Source organism: Cottoperca gobio, chromosome 15, assembly GCF_900634415.1.
Source record: "Cottoperca gobio chromosome 15, fCotGob3.1, whole genome shotgun sequence".
NCBI classification, from domain to species: Eukaryota; Metazoa; Chordata; class Actinopteri; order Perciformes; family Bovichtidae; genus Cottoperca; species Cottoperca gobio.
In genome coordinates, this window is record NC_041369.1 from 12,611,150 (window position 1) to 12,632,575 (window position 21,426).

The window sequence follows — 21,426 nt, forward strand, 5'->3', positions numbered from 1 at the left end:
ACTGTCAAAACAGTGCATTGGCTCTGTGTCAGCTCAAGCAGCTAGCGTCGCTAATGGCCATCTTTCACACAGATACTCAGATCAGCTTTTCAGATTACACAAAGGTCAACCATATCGCTCGGTGTCTCCTCTCAGACAGACAAAGAGCTTCACAGTCTTCTGTCGTCAGTTACATAACAGACAGAGGGGAAAGTTCCTCTTTCTGTCTGTCTGCTGTGTAGATGTGCAGCTTCTGGTCCACCTCCCCACGTCTGCCTCGGCTGTCATCAGAGCTATTGTTGCTGGAAAACTGTCTCAGGCATTACCTGTGGAGCCAGATAGTCAGGTGGCTCCAGGCCCCAGACTGACCGGCTCATCACTCCCCCCCTCATTTTACCCCCCTCATATCCCACTTGTACATTGAGGAGACATTTTATTAAGCAAAAACACTGAAACATGTTTAAGGCAGTGTCAAAAGCTAAAGTGCCTGCATGCAACTGTTGACCAGATGGCTCACTAATTCTTCATGCGGCCGCTTCCTAAGTCTGACAGCTCTCCCGTTCGCCAGACCGTCATCACAACATTTCATGTTCGCCTCCACTCCTCCATGGAGGTCCTTCCCCCAGCCCTGTAATTGGTGCGGTTAAACTCCACCGTGAGATGTCTAATGTGTGTTTAATGGGTGTTGGTGAAGCATCAATTAAGTTAATTGTAGATCATTGAGTTAATTTTAGTTATTTAGAAAACCCCAGCTTTCCTAAATGTTGTGAGTGTGGGGGGATATGACGGAAGACTGTGAGTAAAGGCAGAGGGGTGGTTAGCCTCAAATACAGCCCTGAGCTCCGGGACGACCTTTATGGGATTTACTGATAGTAATGACGATGATGATGAGGTTTTGGTTCTGATGATTGTTTTAGTGTGGAGGGTTGACTTTTCTCTTTTCGAACAATATGTTCATTATGACTTTTTGGGAACAGCATTACAGTACGTGTCGAGGTTTAGTGTGGAGTCTGATGTCTCCAGCTGATTGTTTTCTTTTTGTTTCTTTACCTGAAGAGAACTCTTACTAAAGACGCCACTTTAAGTCAAGTAGAAACATGAAGCATTCCTCACAACCTTATCAGTAATAAGCTGTTAATGGTTTTGAGACAGAGCCAGGACATCGATGCTGCAATTAAAGTTACTGAGTGTTGTCATCAGTGGCAATGACATATTAATCTTCTGACTAGTACACATTGTGCATGTGTGTAAGGAAGTGATAGTGTGCACACATGCATTCATGCTCATACACACGCTCACAAACCTTATGCAACAACTGTGTGGCAGAAACATTATATAAAATGAAGCCAAGATCATTCATTTTAAAATGGGAATTTTGTCAAATATTCACTTTGGTGGTTTCCCCATAAATTGCTGCAAGCTGCAACATAGTTACAGACAGGCAATTTATTCTTGGCTCACTCCACGCATTTTGTGCAATAACATTGTGTGAGTGTTTCACAGTTTATTGGCTGTGATCATTACCTGCTGACAACTCCCACTCGTTCTGGTCTTTATTGTTGCCCTTTTATATTCCACAAGGCTTGTCATTCACATGATACATATGCATATGCACATCGCACATCGCACACAGACACCTAACCAATAGCAGGATATTGTACAAGCAGAAGTATGCAGTGCGGCAGATCAAACCAAGCCTCTGATGGCTTCTCGAGGTGTCAGGGCACAATCTGTATAAACCACATATAAAGATTCAATTATCCTGAGATCACCTGCAGCCAGCAGAAGGCTCATTAACAAATATTCCATCATCTTTAGTGCTTGTTTTGCCTCTAGGCTTGATAATTATACAAGGATACATAAACTCTTCACCACCAAAAGTAGGTAAAAACAAACTTGCAGTGACACATGGGCCATATATCATCCCAGAGATATACGATAACATGCACATGTTTATGGTTTTTATTCATTCACAAACATTTATGTGGATATTACGTTTTTATTCATTGACTGTATTTTTATTGTATAATCAAGAGGTTCCAAAACATTTCAGACCATGCACCACCAAATGTCCCAAGTACCACTGAAGCTACCACCAATGTAACAATGAAAAAACCACCTCGCCTTTGCTGCTCCTCTGTGACGGTAAATCCCAGATTGAAATAACTGTTGTCTGTAAAGCAATTACATTAAATTACATTTTTGGTTTTAAATTAAGCCCGTTGGAGTGCAATTGTTAGGTATTTTAGTAAGGCTCTTGCGTACCACCCAGGTGGAGCTCCCACTCCACCAGAGGTACGTCTACCACAGTTTGGGAATCATTGCTTTTCTTTGAGCCTAGAGACAAACGTATGTGTAAATGGCTTCATAATGAAACAAGGGTTTGACATCACATCTACTCACTTTAGTTAGTTGAGAACATTGATACCACTCTCAAATATGAGAGTACCAATCTTCTCTTTTAACTCAAGAGCATATTCCCCAAAATGTCAGTCTATTCCTTTAAATAAGACTGTCTTCATGAAGTTAATCATAAAAACATTGTTGCCAGATTAATCCTGGTGACAATTTTACTGTACACTGGTTGTTAAACTGACATTGAGGAGTATGAGCCTTTATGGAAATGTTGTCGGTCTCCCAGAAACCACAACCCTTGGAGAAGACTTCCCGCTGCTCTAAGCCTTGAAAGTGAGGTTTGATGGATAAAGTTTGTTCAAGCTGCCACCACCTGTGTCCCGTACACATCAGAGAAACAGCTTTCATATGAAGCCCAGAGGCCCGGCAGCTAAACATTAACCACAGGACTCTGCTCCCTGAACTTCTGACGGCCATAAAGGCTTACGGGAAAACACGCTCTCTGTGGTTTAACCAGCCTTTGGTTGGCAGAGCGCTGCGGCGAGTTGCTATCCATCCGACTGAATTGTGTCTCAATCACTCCACTCAGGTGATGAAGTGTGGGACAGTTTAAAAGCTATTAGTTGAAAAGTTAGGTGAGGCTGTTTTTCAGAGCAACACTGTTAAGTATGTGTGACACAGGAGCAGTACAGATGGATACCAGCGTGTGTAGGCCTACTTTAAATTGTATGCATTCAGAGGCATTTGGCTGTTTTTAATATTGAAACATTTTAAAGGAATAGTAGTTTGTTGTTTTAACACTTAGGTTTTTGCACACATTAAAGAAGAGATTAGATTCATTTAAAAATCTAATTTATTGCTCCTGCTAAAAGAAATAGTTTGCTTGGTGTGTTCAGATATCAAACTTGATCCATAGCAATGGTCTGTTATTCATAGCAGCAGATAAAGGAATAACAGACCATAGACTGCCGTGATTGACCAATCAGAATCGAGTATTCAACAAAGCCGTATAATAAATGACATACTACATGTTAATTAGTGAGTTTAAGAGTTGCTGGTAGGCAGATTTCTTTTAACCTTTGGACAAAGCCAGGTTACCTGTTTCCAGTATTTATGCTCAACTAAACTAATCGACTGCTGACAGCATCCATTTGACCTTACAGGTAATAGAGAATGGTATCAATCTTCTTATCTAACTCTTAGCAATAAAGCAAATTTATGGAGTAAAAGCAGTATCAAGGCCAGTCACTTCCTCGTCCATATTTCACCGATTATCTTAAAGATTTCAGACATTTTCTTGCTAAGGGAGAGGCTTTTTTGGGTAGAAGGCAGTAGACCACTCAATGACCTGGGAGTGGGGCTAGTCGAGGGGTAATATTGTACTTGTACATATGGATCTGATTGAGAGGGCAGATAACCAGCAGACGCACTGGAGCCATCCAACAGAGCAGGAAGTGTGTGGCGTGCCTGTCGGCTCCTGTTGTACTGTACAGTGTGTGTGTGTGTGTGTGTGTGTGTGTGTGTGTGTGTGTGTGTGTGTGTGTGTGTGTACGTCCGCTGAATCATGTTGTCATGAGACATTATTAACCCATTTGTTAACTTAATGACTCTCCTACTGTTATATGAACAGTGAACGAGGTGCAGTGAAGAGTTCTCACAGTCGTAACGGTCTCCTAAATTGTAAACTCTCACATGAGCTGCATCAAAGCAGCTTGATGGAGGGATCTGCAATCAAATCACATTCTTTAAGGGTGTATATGTGGATTAGTTTCAATTAGTGTATGGCAGTCTCAAAGTTTTTGGTCTTGGCCACATATCAGAAAAAAGGATTTACGAAGTGAGTTGTAATTATTGTTTCGATCATCAATCATGAAGCGATTTTATTCTGAAACAGTAAGTTTTACAGTGCGATAAGATCTTGGCATGGACGTAGATTAGAGCTGACATATTCAACAGTTGCTTCAGTAAGCGTTGTGGCTGGCACTAAGATCACAGACCGATCATCTGCCTCCAATCTGTCCTCCTACAGTGGGTGTGTATGTGAAGGGTAATTAGTCGTTTTAAGTGATTGAAGCTGTACGCAGGAGGGAGTCTGTCTGAGAAAGTTCCTGTGAAAGTAAGCCAAGCACGGGGAGTATGTGCATTGCTACTTTATGGTAATATTAAACATATACAAGACTTGACTTTTGATACAACTCTAAATAATATAAATATTTATGCACACCGTCCCTTCTTCTAAATAAAGAATTGATCTCATAGCATATACTGTACATAAATCCCAAATCCCAGTCTGGATAGGAGAGTTTATAGTTGCTGACAAACACTGTAAACCAAGTGTCAGAAATTAAAGGGGCAAGGGGCAAAAATGCCCCAAGCTATTTACGAAATCCCTTAAAAAGTGTGATCGAGGGTCAAACATTGTTTTTCGTTTGTTCAGTCCTTTTTATTTAGTCAAATTGGGGATTTCTGTAATCTGGACTCATTTCACATTAACGACAGTGGAGAAAGAAAGTTGTTCCCCAAATATTGTTCCTACACGTCAAATCCTTTAAAATGCTGCTTACAATAACAATACAAACTATTTATTAAATGTTTATGTACTGCCTATAAATATCAAATCAAAGGCCGAACTGCTTGCATTTCGATGTCCTTTATATTGCACTGTAGTTATATTGAACTCAGCTTTAAGGTTATAACTTCAATGTGATCCCTGATTGCTGACAAGGAAGATTGATGTTGTTGTAAAACTGGTAAGTGTTTAAGTCTCTGCATGTAAGAAATCAGAAATAAGTTACCTTTTAGTCACAACACAGTAAAATAACAAAGTTGAACTAAACCAAGAGTGACATAAATTTTTATTCAGGGCAGATATATAAACAGTGCATTCACACATATTAGATTTAATGACAGAATGAGGAATATAGTAATCAGCAGTAGTGCAGAGACACTTATGTTGACAATAGTTGCTCAAGGCAGTGAATTACTTACTGCTGTGTTGAGCAGATACAAAGGTCAAGAAAATATAACTGGTTTATTGGTGGAACTTTGGTCCTTTATTTCCGCAGGAGGTGAAGGGATAATTTCTTGTTGTTGAGATCGAAAACGTTGAGCTGAAAGTAAACATGTTCAGGTAAGAAAACTACAGATCTCTTCAAAGGCTTTCTGACTCTGATGGCAGTGGCTGTCAAAACAGTTTTTAATGTTTAACAGTGTTGAGACTGTATGGCTTGTCCTGATCTGTAATGTCTGCCTCATACTTTAATCCAGACTCTCTTCACTTGTAGGTTTTCTCTAATAGTATGTATTTCTCTGATATTTGGCATCACAGCAAAGCCGTATAAACCCTGGGTATGTATATAATGTATATTGCTCCTGGCTGTCCACAATATTGCACCGTAGAGATTAGTTTCAAATCATATGATAAATCGTTCCTGATTAATTTAAAATGACATACATGTCTGTATTGGACAGCATTCCAGTAATATTTGTGCCCTCTTCTCAGAATAAACTCTCAGATGAAGCATTCCAGGAAACCGTTATGTAAGTTGTAATTTCCTTATACTAACCCTAAACGGAATAATTGTGTCTTGGACTGAAGAAGTGCAGACTGAGATGTCATGATTTCTTTTAAACTCAGGTCCATAGATGACAAAGGAAAGATGTCCTGGGGAGTGGAAGTGGAGCCTCCAGAGGACATGGATGAGACTGACTATGACATCGACCCTAGCATGATGATTTGGAAGAGTATGACAGGCGGGCAGGACAAACAGCCCCTGAAGGCTGAAGAAGACTTGGATGAGCTGTACCATCCTTCAATGGTTGATCTCCTCAAGGTCCAAAACGTTGATGCCCTCCTTGTTGCCGACATCCAGGCAGAGCCCTGGCAGGAAGTTGCCAACATGAGTCAGGAACCAGAGGAAGATAAAGACGAAGTCGACCACCCTAGTTTCAGTGAGGGAGCATCACTCGTCTACCACATCGCGAGGGAGGACCTGGATGGATATCTGGCTCCACTAGTGGCTGGATATAGAGCTGACGCAGAGGTTCGTGTTGCACACTCTGAACCAGAGAACGGTAAGGACGAGCTGCATCACTACAATAACCAGGGTTCACCTGTGCAGATGGAGCTGCTGAGCCGTGAGGTCGTGGGGGACAGTAAGGTCATAGTTCACCTTCAGCCAGAGGAGGACATGGACGACCTGTACCACAAAGATCTCCCGGAGCTCATCTCTTACCAAGATGATACTAAAGCTGCCGCTCCTGCTAATGTGCCACCTCAGAGGAAGCACAGCGAACCAGAGGAAGATCTGGATCATCACTTCCACCAGTGATCCTTCAACAACAGCTCAACCTGTGTAGATCCTTATCATTTCAGATCAGACACAAACATAGCTGATACACAGGTAAATAAATCAGAAGTGTCATTTGACTCCATTAAATTGTCCTCAATAAGAATAAACACATCTAAATCTCACTCGTATGTTTTATTATTTATTTGTCTATTTTTAAGGGACACGTGAATATAGCTAAAGCTAATTTCCAACAACAGTTTCTTGATGGGCATTGATTCATTACAATTATGCGTTTAAAATCTTAAAATTAGTGCATATAGTTATCAAAAACTAAAATTACCGCCTTGTAGTTGTATACCGCCGCCACCCAGTTAAGTTGCCGTTTGAACCATACCTGTCCTTAATGTCATCACTTTCATCATATTATCCTATTACACTTTAGTGTGATGTCATAATTAGTGTGAATTCTTGATTTATTGCCAAAGAACGGGTTCTGTGAAGTCAGTGACCTTGACCTTTGACCCCCAACATTCAAATCAGTTCATTCGAGACCAAGTGGACGTGCAAAGGAAGACTCACAGGATTTAATCCTACAGTTTTTATCCGTTAGTGGCAGTATAGTGAAGTCTAACTATGAAAGTGTTAAAATGGTTGGAGCTAGATGGGGGAGACATTTAAATATATGTGTGAGGTTGGAGTAATGAATGAAATGTGGTTTATTTTCCTTGATGATAAAGATACTTAAACACATGCATTAAAGACTTAATGTGTTTTATTCATTCAAATGCATGTACAACAGAAGTTATTTACAAAATACAAGATAATTTCTGTTCCATGTGGACTGGAGATTTATCAGATCCTATTCACAGTATACATTTAATTTAGAACAAAGTTTTAAATGGGTTTTATGCAAAAATACTCAACTTCTCCTGATTTTCACTAGAAAGAATTACAGTTCTGACTCAAATCATTAGATCATCATTACTTTAAAATGTTTGTGTGCATCAATATAGCAGCTCATCAGGGATGACCCCCTTCTTCAGTATCAGGTTACCATACAGAGCTGATTCCCTGTGTAGACAGAACAAACGAGAATATTTATCAACTGCATTTTTAAAGACACGTTTGAAATAATGATAATTTTGTGGAGATCTCAAAGCATTCTGCTGTACAAACCATAGTCTCCAATTATCAAAATTATTTTCTGTAAATAAAAAAGGTTCCAGACCTCTGAATCACTGCCCACGTCTCATAATTGTTCAGAAACTCGTATAGTGAAATGTATATGTATATGTATATGTGAAACAAAATTGCAATTCAGTCTGATTATCAGGCTAGTGAAACATTGAATCGGTACCCAATTAATGAGTTACAGTATAAAGGTTTGCTGATTCCTTAAAAAGACAACTAGCAAATTCAATCTCAAGTCTGTTTTTGTCTTAACTTTTACAAAGTGACATATGTTTCCGTACTCATTTTGCAGACAAATTATGAAACATTCAGCTGCGATATTCAAATGAAGGCAGAGAAAACACGCACCCTGTTGCCACAACAGCGTAGGCTTTCTTGGCCCGTTCATAGAAAGCAAACCGCTCCACCTTCTCAAGAGGAGTCTAACAGAAATCAACACACAAAGAGTCAAAAATTAAAGAAAGACTATGTTAATGTTTGTTGACTGATTAAGTCATTAATCAGTAGATGTACAGGCTGTTGTACCTGAGACCCAGCCTGACTCAGGAGGTGTGTGTAGCTGTCCCACACAGGGACAGCCAAACATCTCTGTTTGTCACTGTCTACCAGATCCATGACTGCTGCCTGTGAAAACATAATAGCACAGATTTAACAAATTAAATTAAAAAAGAAAACAAGAGAAGCATAGAGAAAAATATACTTGTTATCGCCATCGACTAAACTGCACTGAGTGGTATTAACTTTAAATGTACGTGTCCTGTACCGGAGAGGGGACATAGGAATCCAGGGGCAACAGTTTCAAAATGGCCTCCAAAAGCTTTGGGATTCCCAGACCTACACAAAGATCAGAAACAGCTATAAATGCATATACACTCACCCACATGTTTTATTTACAGATAGATGTATTTACATACCATCAGCTCTTATCTCTTTTGGACCACAAACACAAATGGAGGATGCTGGAAAGTTTGCATCAGCAAGAACTGAAAAAAAAGAAAGAAAAACACTCTGTGACTGACTGAAGGGACTACAACATGTTACATGTGTGCCCTTGTGTACAGTGTACAGGTCAATCATCCTGTGAGTCCCTCAACTTTCGTGTTGAATTGAACTTGGATTAGCCTCCTGCCCTACAGTGACTGACTGAACACACGTTTATAGGCTATCACTGCTAGCACGAGGAAGGCGACCTATATTTAAACAATTAAATATCATACCCAGTTCATCCCCGTGGCCCATTTTAGCGAGAGCATACAGCAGCTCAGGTGATAAAACGGAGGGGATTCCTTTTAGTACGACCATACTGGCAGCCACAGAGAAGAGTGAACTGAAGCGAGAGCAATCACTCCAGCTTACTTCCGGTTTCACTTACGTCCGCCAGACACGTAAACTGATCAAAAAGTAAAAGCCGTTTAAGGAGTTGCTAGTCTGACATGCGTGTCACGGTGGTTGGTTGTAAAGGCAAACGTCAGACTGTTTTATGTTTCAGTCTGCAGGACGTAGGTTTTTCGTAGGCCATTTAACTATCTTTATATTTAACTGTGTTGTCTTTGTAAAAGCAAGGAAGGCACCATGTGATCAGGGACCCCAATTTGATTGGTTAAGGCTATCACGTAAAGTCTATTGAAGTTTTTATTGGACTTTAATATGTGTAACCCACTGTGGTAACAAACGAGACGATCCACACATGTGTACCATGAGTCACAAATATGTCACTATCAACAAACATTAAAAATTGAATAATGTTTTTTTTGTAAAGTCATAGCCACAACATTCAGAGGGATTTGTGATGTGATATTCACGCATTTGTGGTTCCATTTGTACACGTAAAATTACTTTTGCACATTTGTGAATCGCTTCCTGTCCGTGAGTCCTGTTTGTTTGCAGATTGCTGTCCAATACCAGAGAGGGTTTAGTACCGCATGATTTAAAAAGTCATAGTGTATAATGTAATGGGAAAAAGTCATAAAAAAGTTATTAGTCATTAGTCAGTAATATGCAATAAGAAATGTCATAGCATTGTTTGTAAAAAAAAAAACTGTCATTGTATAGTATACCATTTAAATGCCATTAAAAGGTCAACAAAAACTTTCATTAAAAAAGCCTCTTCATAACTAATTTATAATTATAAAAAAACCAATCATATTTCATGAAAAGTTATAGTATGTCATAAATCATAATACAGTATTATAACATATTTTAAGACTACTATTAAAAACTTTAAACTCAACAATTATAAATAGTTATTTAGATATTTCAAAGGTACTCCAATTGTTAAGATACTTCTAATACTATAACTTCAATTGTTTTATTTACTTCAACTGCTATAGTAAAAAACTGAAATATATTCTTTTTAATTAATGCATTAAATATTTTCAATAAAGTAAAAAAAAAAGATTCTATCAAATCATCACTCGAATACAATATTTGTCCATCCATAAACAGATAGATGTATTATAATCTATTTTAATTTAACATATGAAATAGCCTATGGCTAATATTTAAGTTATATGTTCAATCTATTACACTTGCAACTAAGTAAAAGTTATCTATCTAATGACATTGTGGAGGCTTATCTATATAAAACTATAATATATACTGTATATAAACTGCACTGTTAGTCTTCGGTCTATGTTGTTTCTGACACCCTTGGGTGGGCATAATTTAAAGCAGACACCGGTGAATGTATTATTCTGACACGGTCTCTGGTGCCAAGAATGTGAGATAATGAAAATATTTGTCAGATGAAAACCACTCCACCCAGCCTGTTTCATCTGAGCCAGAGAAAGGCTCAGCTGGATGGCAGAAAAATGCTGAGGAATCCTTTCCATGACCGCAGATCCTGGTTCTGGAAAAAAGGGAGAGAAAAAAAGCAAGAGATCTGCATATAAAAAGGCATTCATAAAAGTCTAGTCACAGCATTTAGCAATGCAGGTTTGTGGTTCTATACTGAATTTACAATCCCTATCCAGCTGCTGATAATAGGAGAAACATGTTGGTAGTATACACTTTATTTTGTGTTTTTAATCTGCTATTAATAGCTATATATGGTCATTATATTTCTGCAGTACAGACCTACAATGTGTTTTGTTTTATCCATGTAATAATGTAGTGTAATGCTAAACATATTATGTTTTAATTGTGCAGTAAGGAAATCAGCCATCACATTTCACAAATCCTTTGCTATAGGGTACTAGGCTATCCGCTTATTTTTATTAACTTTATATAATCCACATAGTTCCCTATGGAGAGGGATACATATTTATATAGCCTAGATGCTTTCTTTTTCTCTAAATCAGTTTTTGACTGTCTCTGCTCTGAATTATGCAAGTATGCTAAATGAGAACATACAAATGAATTGGATGCAAAAACAAAAAGATAGAGTCACAAACATGACTGAGTGGCACAGAGGCAGTGCAGTTTAGGGATATGAGAGTGATTTTGGGCTGCTGGGCAGGAGAAAAGGCCCTTGCAGGAGCCAGGCCTGTCTGCCGGACTGAAAGCCCCTTTCTCCCTCTCTGGACCCATGCTGCTCTCTCTTTATTTCGGCTTCTTTAAATGAGTTTATCACGCTATGAGGGTCTGCGCTGCCAAAATGTAACGTTTTGCCCTCTTTGTCTGCGTGGAGAGCCTCAATTGAGTCTACATTTATTATTTTGACCTTTCGGTAGCCTCAAAGAGGAGCTTCTTTTCGGGCCCTCTCTGCAGACTTTTGTGCTTCCCTGTGGCGTGAGGAGACGAGTTTTTTCTCTCCTCCTTTTTAAAGTTTTGTTCCAGCGGGATGACAAGAAAGCAAGCTCCAGGGGAATATTGAATGAAAATAAAAATCAATTAGGCCATGGCCTTGTGAAGATATGGGGCGCCGCCGTGTGAAGATCAGAGAGAGAAAAAGGTGCCTCGCGATGATTGGAGCGGAGAAAGAAAGCGCGCACTAACCACATTTGTTCTGGTGTTTTCTTTGAAGTCAAAACTACCGCTTTATGTGTTCACGAATATTTTCAGCCAATAGGTAATGCGCGAAACTACAGATCTGTATGGCTATTTCTTTTCAAATATATATATATATGGCCTTAAAATCATTATAGTTTTATTTTACACATCATCTTCACTGACATTTTTTCAAAAGATTATTGACTGTGTAACTAAAATCGAGCCCTTTAATAGTTTGATGCTGCAAATCTGCGCTGTGATGTGGGCCTATAATTAAAGTAAAGTGATTTAAGTAAATAAATCCGATACATTTTCCTTCCTTCCTGATGAAAAGTTGTTAAAATCTTGTTACATAGTGCTGACTAGCATATATTTTTTCTTTCAGTAGGCCTACCGCCTGTGCCTGATGATTTAACAGTATTTTATTGACTTGACCTTCAAATATCACTTTACACTCAGTTGCACCAAAAGCGCTTATCTGTATACAACCCGAGGCGTGTCAGTCCACTGAATCTTTAGTCTTTCTGGTTTCTGTGCCTTTGTGGAACAGCACGAGAGCCCCATCTAGTGGTAGGAAGTACACACTGACTGAAAACTGGGTTAACGGAATCCACTTCAGTTTCAGATTTGTAGCTGATATTATTTACTTAATTGTATATTTCAAAGAGAAACCAGGATATTTACAACGTGAATTATATGCAATCATTCTGTATCACCAAACATTAGAATTATGTTGGAACATCCCATTGTCTTTAACTGTGTGTTAATAAATACAGCAGGTATATCTTTGCAGTCGTGGTCATGTCTCAGTACTGAAAAGCACTCTGAACATTTATTTGTAGAATGTACAGGGAAAGAAGTTGCCTACAAAATGCAGACAAGCATTTGATACTGAAAATGAAAAGGCAAAAGTGAGTCCAGTCATGGAAACTGATTCCTCCAATTACACACTAGCAGAGTTATCAAACAGTATTCACATACAACCTCCGCTGCACTCCTGCACCCAAACTGCATTTGATTTTAATACCAAACCTCAGCAGGCAGAGCTTCACTGTGGTAAGACACTCTTGTGCAATCACTCAGTGCCAAATCCAAATTCAAACATCTTGTATGTTCCACTACAGTCAGGATTTTTACACCATTCAACTTATTGCAGATAGGGAAATGCTGATGCCGAGCTCTTGGTCTGCTCTTTCCTAATTGTCCTGGAAACTGGCCTTTCTCTTCTCCACAAAAGCTGTCATGCCTTCTTTACGATCATCCTGCAGGGAAAAACACAGACACACACATCATGACTGGACTGTAAAAATCAGAGCTAACCCCCCCCTCGGTCTCAGATGGGCTCTTCTACTTACTGTAGCAAAGGTAGCGTGGAATAAACGCTTCTCCAAACGATTACCTTCAGCCAAAGTCAGTTCAAAAGCTGCAATCACAAGGACGAACACGTCAGAAAAAAAGTGAAACTTATTCAATTTCGTAGGCTTAAGGATATTCAACTTTTAAAATGGAATAGAAACACTTTACACACCTGCGTTCACAGCCTCTTTAGCCATAGCAGAGACCAGTTTGGAGTTGGCAGATATTTTCTCGCCACATTTAACAGCTTCAGATACCAACTGGTCCACCGGATAAATTTTACTCACCAAACCTGGGAAACACAAAAAGCTACTGAATCAAGTAGAATAAATGTATAAAGGACTGTCAGTTTGTTAGGTACACAGAGTGGTGAGAGTGTTCAGATCCTTTACTTGAGGAAAAATACCAATTAGGGCTGTGCAATTAATCACAACTTCATTTTAATGACACATTTTGCCTTCCAACAATTAAGAAATAAGAAGATAATCGAGATAAAACGATTATTGTGCCACATTCCATTTCGCAATGATGCTTTGTCTTGTGACATAAAACCACCGCACCCCTTTCCAACCGGCTCTATGTTGGTTTCACACCCCTCGGCCAGACCTCACCGTTTCCCGGGGCCGTGGATTTAGTGCTCGCTGCGCCCTCTCTCCCTACAGGGATTGACAACTGTTAACCTGTTTCGACGGTCCTCAGTGCGTAATTGTTTACTAGAGCACAAAGTTCTTCATATAATCTAGCCTCTTAATTTTGCTCTCAAAGTGCAGCAGATTGGTGCATTTAGTTAAAAAAAACTAAACAAAACATTCTTTCTAAAGATGCTTCAAAAGTCAAGGAGTATTTTGTTGAAAAGAATCAGGATCTCAATATTGACCAAAAATATATATTTGTCATAATTGAGCCGCCCTAACATCAAAACAAAAATCTAAAATACTTCATTCAAAAGTCCTTCATACAGAATCCTAAAAGTACACCAGTATTATCGTCAAAATTCACGTAATATATAAAAAGTAAAAGTACACATTGTATGGAGAAATGTGACATATTATTAATACATTATTAGATGTTAAGGAAATGTTGGAGGTGCAGGTTTAACTACTCCAGAGTCACAAGAATTAATCTGAGACAATTAATGGAGCAGAAAAAAGAAGAAACAACAAAGTTCTGCTTAAATGTGTACCCATCTATTGGACCTTTCTCTAATCTTAGCTTTGTTTGTGAATTATTGGATCATTTTACCTCTTTGGACCTCGTATAAATTATTTAAATGAAACCATCTGACAAGCTTAGAGGACATTTATTTTTGGTGAAACTGGTCAACTCATAGACATCTAACACGTAACCATAAGCAGATGCAAGAGTTCATACAGCACAAAACATTCATCTTTAACATTGCTTTGTATTTTATAAGCTTATCATAAAGTATAAAGTAGCATAACATGGAAATACTCAAGTCAAGTTCCATAAAAATTGTACTTAAGTGAAACACTTTGCAACAGTGCTGTTACCTGATTGCTTGGCGTCTTGTGCATTAATTTTGTCTCCTGTAAGTACGAGCTCCATAGCCAGGGATTTGCCCACCGCACGGGTCAGCCGCTGGGTGCCACCCGCCCCTGCAGGTAGACACACGTCATGAACTCCAAAAGCAAGCATCTGGTAACATTTGTATAAGGAAGTCAAGTCTGAACAGGAAGGAAAGTAGATGCTTATGAGTCTTTACCAGGAATGGTCCCCAACAGGATCTCTGGTTGGCCGAACTGCGCCTTCTCGCCAGCGTAGATGATGTCACACATCATCGCCAGCTCACAGCCTCCACCCAGCTGCAACCGAAGAACGTACAGTATGAAACACAGAAACCTCTGTACAGTAGCCTCAGTCTTCATTGCATCATAACCCGTTTAGATTTTGTGCATCCTGAACTGATACTGGATTTTAAGTGTCAAAAGCTACACTAAACGGCCAAAAGTATGTGGACACTAGGGCTGCACGGTATTGGAAAAACAGAAATTATATAAATATACAGTATATTGCAACCAAATCTTCCTTTTCAGGGTTTTTCTCCTGTTCTTCGCTCATTTTCAAGGTGTGGTGAACGACTTGTGGGGCCTGCTTTGGTTGTTTAATAAATTGCAGAGGCTGCATGTCACTCACTAGCAAGAAACTCCAAGAACCCTTAAAATATGTTATATCCGACAGACTTCTCTTGCAAATGATGAGTTTTCCGTTTATATCAAGCAGCAAAAAAAGTTAGCAGCTTGTAGCATGACGTGTTTGAGTGGAGTTGCCTTATTTGACAATGCACGTCCTGCAATGGGACAATCGCTCATGCGCATATTGAAATGTCGATGCCGAAAAAGAATATTGTGCAGCCCACATGGACACCACTGTCTTTCTGGTCTCAAGCTGGGTTTGCGTTCAGTCAGGGTGAAGAAGGTGTCCCAATGTGGCCCAAAGTAAGTTGAACTTGTTAAGTCATATCTAGATATTATGCAGATAAATAATGCTTTAATTAACACGTATGACTAGAGACCCAAACTTTATATGAGACACTCAGCTGAATGCAAGGATCCAATGGATGGAGTAAAAAGGAAGAACATATAAAGAGTGGGAGACAAGAGAGGGAGGACAATAGGTGCGAGAGAGAAATTGAGGTGAAAGGGGGACTAGAGGAACAACTACATGTTAAATATTGAACGTTTTCAAAGAAAAAAAAATGATACATGATAAGACACGTGGAGAGTTAATATGGGGAAGACAGCGTTGACCTTTGAGCAGAAAGAGTACACAGTGCGATAGTTCATTTATTATCATTACTTACACCGACTCATTTACAACTAAGTTAAGTTCTTCTCATTGTTTGGTTTTCTCTTTCTTCTTACTCCTCTCTATTTATTTTATGGCTTCGACAGGTTTTTATTGTCATTTTAATGTAATGTTTACATATTTTTTTATGTTGGAAATCCCTCACTTAAAAAAACAACAACATTAAATATATATTTTAAACAAAAAGACACTCACAGCAAATCCATTGACAGCTGCAATCACAGGCTTCTTCACTGTGGACACTCTGTTCCAGTGAGCAAGGAAGTTTCCACCGTAACACTCCTGGAAAGTTCGATTCTGCATCTCTTTAATGTCCGCTCCCGCTGAGAAACACAAAAGGTTGAGCTCACTACTGATGCATCATGTAAACAAACCCAGAAAACACACTCAGTTCCCTCACCAGCGAAGGCTCTGTCACTGCCGGTGATGACGATAGCTCCGACGTTGCCGTCAGCTTCAAAGGCATCCAGAGCCTGTCCCAACTCCATCATCAGCCCGTCACACAAAGCGTTGAGAGCCTTGGGCCTGTTCAACTGGATGAAACCCACATCGCTCTTCTCACCTCGCTTTTCCACCAAAATATACTCATACTGACCACCTGCATGAAGAGAGAACCAACACTGAGGATCAGATAAGTCTTTTGTGCAGTTATACTGGTCAAAGTATGAAACAATGATGAAAAACCAATAGGGACAATATGGCCTAAAATGACTTATTATTAGTACTGTATATCACTCTTCCCCAGCAGTATATAACAAAATATACAAAAATAATGCAACATAAAAATAACAAAAATCAATATCAGACAAAAACTGTAATTTTACATCACAGAAAACAGAAGTTGCTGGTCTACCGCGGTAATTGTTTATTGTTTTTGTCACACAATAACACAAAACAAACTAACGGCAACTTCCGTGTTCTACGAGGTAAAATGAGTCAAAAAAGGAGTGAGGTGACTTTAAAAAAAGAGCATAGATAACGGCTTCAGTTCCCCGTTGGAAAGGGTCGTCTGACAGCAAGGTGAGTGGTTAATCTGAATATAGCATACAGCACAATAAAACTGTGTTTGCTGCTGCCCCCATCCACAGTAGTACATTGCTTTTCTTCTTTGTTGGTACTCATGTCTGCTTCTCCAAACTGGGGGGGTGCAGACCACCATTTACTGTAGCTAACACAACGACTGTGGAAAAGTACATCATACAACCAAACTTCAAAACATCTGAACTATCCCTTTAACTGAGAGCAGTGTAGACTTTCAACCAGGGATCACCAAAGTGGTTTGGGTAAATTAATGAAGAAAAGGTGAAGGATCAACTGTAACAGCCTTGTGTCGAGGCCTTACAGTGACACACACCTTGAGGAGCAAATTACCGAGCCAATAGTCATGGTTGGCGCTTGCATACGACCTTTATGCAAGTTAGGCCTTAAAGAGTAAATAAAAGAGCTATTTAAATTATTTAGGACAAATGTGTGTCAAGCATACACAGATGCTCAGAGAGCATGAGTTTACAAGACAACACTAATATAAGCCAGATCCAGATATGTACAGTACCAGTCAAAAGTTTAGACACACTTTCTCATTCACATTGAATTAATTCTTATTTAATTTGTAGTGATGTACTTTTGGATTTCATGATATTATTGTTTAGCTATATGTTGTGTGTCTTAGGTACATGTTGGAAATAATTTATTTTACTTTATCGCAAATACAAATAATATCTGGGCTGCAAAAAGCACCTGCAAATTCAGTTTTAGGGTGGAATTTCCCTTTAAACGGTGTTGATCAAATTATCTTCCATTAAAGTTCAGCGTTCAAAAGTTTTGTTGCAGAGACAATTAAATAACAAAGTAAGTTAGCCATCAGTCTGCTCCACATGCGTCTCACATTCACATTCAGTGACGCAGGTTTCTTGACATTGTTGCAAGGCCACTTCGTTTTGTAACGCAGGTATAATAAACTGACCCTCGACAGGTTTTTGAACACACACCTGAGCTGTAGAGGCGGCCAGCGGACAGGACAGCCGGCGCTGCTCTGGAGGACTTCAGGAGCGAAGCAGCAGTTCTGCAGAGGAAAGCCATGACAGCGACAAGACGACAGCGGGCTGTTGTCAATGAACTTGCTCCAATAACACTGGAAGCTTCCGCTGGAGTCCTCTTCTTTGTTGGTGTTTTTCATGAAGCTGCATGTTTAATGAACTCGCCTTACCGCCACCTGGTGTCTGCGGAGTGCAGAGCAGGTGGTAATTACCTTATTATTTTAAAAAGAACGTACAATAGCAAAATAAAGGGGGAGGATTCAAATAATATAAAATCAAAAACTGTTTATATACAATATAAAGGGGAATCACATTAAAACGGGACAAAATGATCAATCTCCAGTGTCCCATCTTGACCTATGTCGTTTGCAGCTGTTTTAATCTGCCATATATCAACAACATATTCAATATAGATTTTAATATGGAAAATGTGAATTCCAAAATCTATCCCATTTCCCTCACTTTTTATGAAATCAAAACTGTTTGATATATTCATATATTGCCTGAGTTTTATTGTTTACTACATTATTTAGAGATTACATTTATCAATAATAATGATTATATATTATTTAATATATTATTTTCATTAAGGCTATCACAAAGTAGTGTGAATTTGTGCAATGTACACCCTGGTAAAATGTTATAAATTATTATAAAATGATCTCAATAGCATTATGTTTGGTTAAGTGTTCAACCAATAAATAAGTAAACAATTTAAAAAATAAATAATTAAAAGGATAAACTGATACACATATGTGGTTAACCAGAACATCTCAATGTAAGAATGTTATATATATGAAGAGATCAATTACAATTATATTAAGTTACTATGCAGCCCCCTTTTTCAAAGACAAACGTAACACCCCTAGCGACATCATCAAGCTGATTACCTTATAGGAGATGGAGAAAAACATCAGTCTGTACATTAACAAAAAATAAAATAATAGCAAAGGCTCTTAATCGAAAATAAGATTCATATAAAAAGCTTTTAACGAGACTCATCTAACAGTATCACAGCATTTCATGCTCTTCAGATGTGCCTGTGTGAGCGCGATCCACATTCTCGCAGTCATTTGCGTGAACGAGCCTGCAGCGTCCGTGACAATCCCTTTTCATCTTTCCTCCGAGTGCCAAAACATTAGCAGGGATAGAAACACACGGAAATAAGGTAAGCACCAAGCGTTAGGATATACTGGTCAACATGGATTCGGGTGTATATGGATACAATGCAGTTATTTTAAATGATGTGATTTCTTCAGGCTACAGTAGCAGGCTAATTTATGAGAATACAATGAGATGAACATCATGCATGCTTGCATTTTCCAAATGCTATGTCGATTTAATCGTACGTATAATAATGAAAATACTTCTACAGTTCCCCGTTGGAACTCAATATTTTCATTACATTTAATTTCAAATGATGGCCTATTGCCATCAAACATGCCATCTTTTGCCATTTTTCATAAGCATCCATAAACCGAATGTTATTTCATGCATGTGAAGGCTGAAACAAGCCTTCTCTGGTGAGAATATTTATTTTTAAACTGACCTACTTAAATGGAGAGGGGCAATCTGCAACACAGAAATGTGTCTTTATGAAGACCATATTCAACAATAAGACTGAACACTAGATCTCACTCCTCTGTTGATCAGTTCTTCAATGCTGTTGGGAGCATATTATGTCACAGCATTTCAGGGTGATATTCTGAGTTTTATACAGAATTGATCAGTGTATGGAAAGCATTGGCTGCAGCTGTTTGCTTAAATGTTCTGCCGCCTAAAATCAAAAGAGAATTATTTATGTTTTACAATTACATTTGTAATTGAAGCTGCAGTGTAACCACCACAGGTAGGTCTGACATGTTCTCCTTGGCTTCATTATGTATTTTCCTGCAGATGTCAGGAATGAACCAGGTGGTTGTAACATTCTGGACTTGCCTCCTGCTCTCTGCTTTCCTGTGTGAGCCGGTGCTTTCCAAAGGTGGTCGTGGAGGGTCCCGGGGCTCCTCTCGAGGCACCCACTCCCGCAGCTCCACAGCGGGGAGTCAGCGGGGAGGCGCCTACGGTGGGACCCGCTCCCGCATCAGGGCGGCAGGGCGGTCGTCTCCGGTGAGGGTGGCAAGTGCAGCAGCGGCAGGGGCAGCAGTGGCGTTATCAGCGGATAAATGGTACGCCTCAGCCTACCGCCGCAGCAACGTCGACAGCTCAGATGATGAGCTGGATTACTACAACAGGACAAATTACTTTGATTCACTAATGTCAGGCTCAACTCAAAATGGATCTTCTCTCTCTAAAGTGGTTTCTATCATTATTGCAACATTTTCCCCAAAATATGGACTCTTGCTGGACAGTATACTGTAGATGTTAAGCATTTATTTTCTAGGATAAATTCCTGATTCAGTCTAGGACTGAGCTTCTGCCCTGGATCTGAATATAATGTGCAGGACTCGCTGGAACCTGCTCTGAGAAGATCAGTTAGAGGTGCAACACAGTGGTGGAAGGACACAATTAAAAATATATATATCACTGTACTGTATATTTTTACACATATAATCATCCATACCAACAGACAAATGTAACCAACACAGTATTTAATGTGACCTTTCACCTTTAATGTGCACCTTTGTCAAATCTGTCAGTGTGTGTGATATAAACTGGGTCCCAACTATGTTAAATATAATTAGTTTCCTTCCCTAAAGTTTGATTCCTAGATCTAATTGTGAAAATGTTTTATCAAAAAAAATCAATAACCTTCTTAAGGAGTGTAATGAAACCACAGGCTGCCAATTTAAATAATACTACCAAACCAAATTGTATGTTAAAAATCTGCAAAGTTAATGACCAGCATCGCTGCTCTTTTATGTATAACACTGAAGTCATTCCAAGTCAAAGTTGGCACCAGCATTAATCTGCCCCTGAAATTATTTTTTTAAAACTTCTTCAATTGGAGTTTTTATTTTGAGAAAGGAAAATTGCAATTTGTGATTTTTTTTTACAACTTTTGTCTGCAAAACATAATTTCAAGACTGAATTTCAAGATCTATTTATCGAGGTAGTCACTGGTGTTGCCATAAAGATAATTCTCTACAATAAGATGAGACAAATGAGAGTATTGTGCTTTAGGAAAGCTAAACTGCAGTTTCCATATCCATCTCAAATCTTTGTGCAATTTATACCCTTTTATAAAATTCAGACCTGTGTAGGAACCACGTCATGGCTGGGAGGGACACTAGAAAACAAACTGCTGCTCTCAATGTTATTAATGTCTGATGGTCTGTCCCAGAAGAGCTTTTTACCTGTTGTACACACTCAGGAGAAACAGACTGTTCCATATAAATGCACTCTATTACATGCTACAACACTTGTACATAAGTTAAGCGTTTGTTATCACCGTCTTTGTGCTAATAAATAATGTTTACACCATGTCAGATATCTGCTTCATGTATTATAAAAGAAAATCT

The 21,426-nt window shown here is 39.0% G+C and overlaps 3 protein-coding genes across 3 annotated transcripts; 1 reads left to right on the forward strand and 2 right to left on the reverse strand.

Moving 5' to 3' along the window:
• Positions 1 to 7,380: 7,380 nt before the first annotated feature.
• fuom (fucose mutarotase) lies at positions 7,381 to 9,266 on the reverse strand. The gene is made up of 6 exons (XM_029449750.1): positions 9,035 to 9,266; positions 8,732 to 8,800; positions 8,581 to 8,651; positions 8,343 to 8,441; positions 8,166 to 8,239; positions 7,381 to 7,697 (listed from the first exon to the last, which is right to left on the reverse strand). The coding sequence occupies exons 1-6, from the start codon at positions 9,117 to 9,119 to the stop codon at positions 7,631 to 7,633; spliced, it is 465 nt and encodes a 154-aa protein (XP_029305610.1). The 5' UTR covers positions 9,120 to 9,266; the 3' UTR covers positions 7,381 to 7,630.
• Positions 9,267 to 12,539: 3,273 nt separating this feature from the next.
• Positions 12,540 to 18,086, reverse strand: echs1 (enoyl CoA hydratase, short chain, 1, mitochondrial). Its single transcript, XM_029449731.1, has 8 exons — positions 17,918 to 18,086; positions 16,330 to 16,527; positions 16,125 to 16,252; positions 14,827 to 14,926; positions 14,615 to 14,719; positions 13,276 to 13,395; positions 13,103 to 13,170; positions 12,540 to 13,009 (listed from the first exon to the last, which is right to left on the reverse strand). The coding sequence occupies exons 1-8, from the start codon at positions 18,006 to 18,008 to the stop codon at positions 12,944 to 12,946; spliced, it is 876 nt and encodes a 291-aa protein (XP_029305591.1). The 5' UTR covers positions 18,009 to 18,086; the 3' UTR covers positions 12,540 to 12,943.
• A 1,775-nt stretch (positions 18,087 to 19,861) lies between these two features.
• Positions 19,862 to 21,369, forward strand: sprn (shadow of prion protein). The gene has a single exon (XM_029449754.1). It carries the CDS (start codon positions 19,862 to 19,864, stop codon positions 20,324 to 20,326), a length of 465 nt encoding a protein of 154 aa, XP_029305614.1. The 3' UTR covers positions 20,327 to 21,369.
• The last annotated feature ends 57 nt before the right edge of the window (positions 21,370 to 21,426 follow it).

Excerpts from the sequence above, each read along its gene's own strand:
- echs1 (XM_029449731.1), bottom strand. The coding sequence starts at position 18,008 with ATGGCTTTCCTCTGCAGAACTGCTGCTTCGCTCCTGAAGTCCTCCAGA. Across the intron at positions 14,720-14,826 it reads CCTGTTGGGGACCATTCCTG|GGGCGGGTGGCACCCAGCGG; the intron begins GTAAAGACTCAT and ends GTCTACCTGCAG. Across the intron at positions 13,396-14,614 it reads ACAAGACGCCAAGCAATCAG|GTTTGGTGAGTAAAATTTAT; the intron begins GTAACAGCACTG and ends TGTGTTTCCCAG.
- sprn (XM_029449754.1), top strand. The coding sequence starts at position 19,862 with ATGTCAGGAATGAACCAGGTGGTTGTAACATTCTGGACTTGCCTCCTG.
- fuom (XM_029449750.1), bottom strand. The coding sequence starts at position 9,119 with ATGGTCGTACTAAAAGGAATCCCCTCCGTTTTATCACCTGAGCTGCTG. Across the intron at positions 8,801-9,034 it reads GGGCCACGGGGATGAACTGG|TTCTTGCTGATGCAAACTTT; the intron begins GTATGATATTTA and ends CTTTTTTTTCAG. Across the intron at positions 8,442-8,580 it reads ATTCCTATGTCCCCTCTCCG|GCAGCAGTCATGGATCTGGT; the intron begins GTACAGGACACG and ends ATGTTTTCACAG.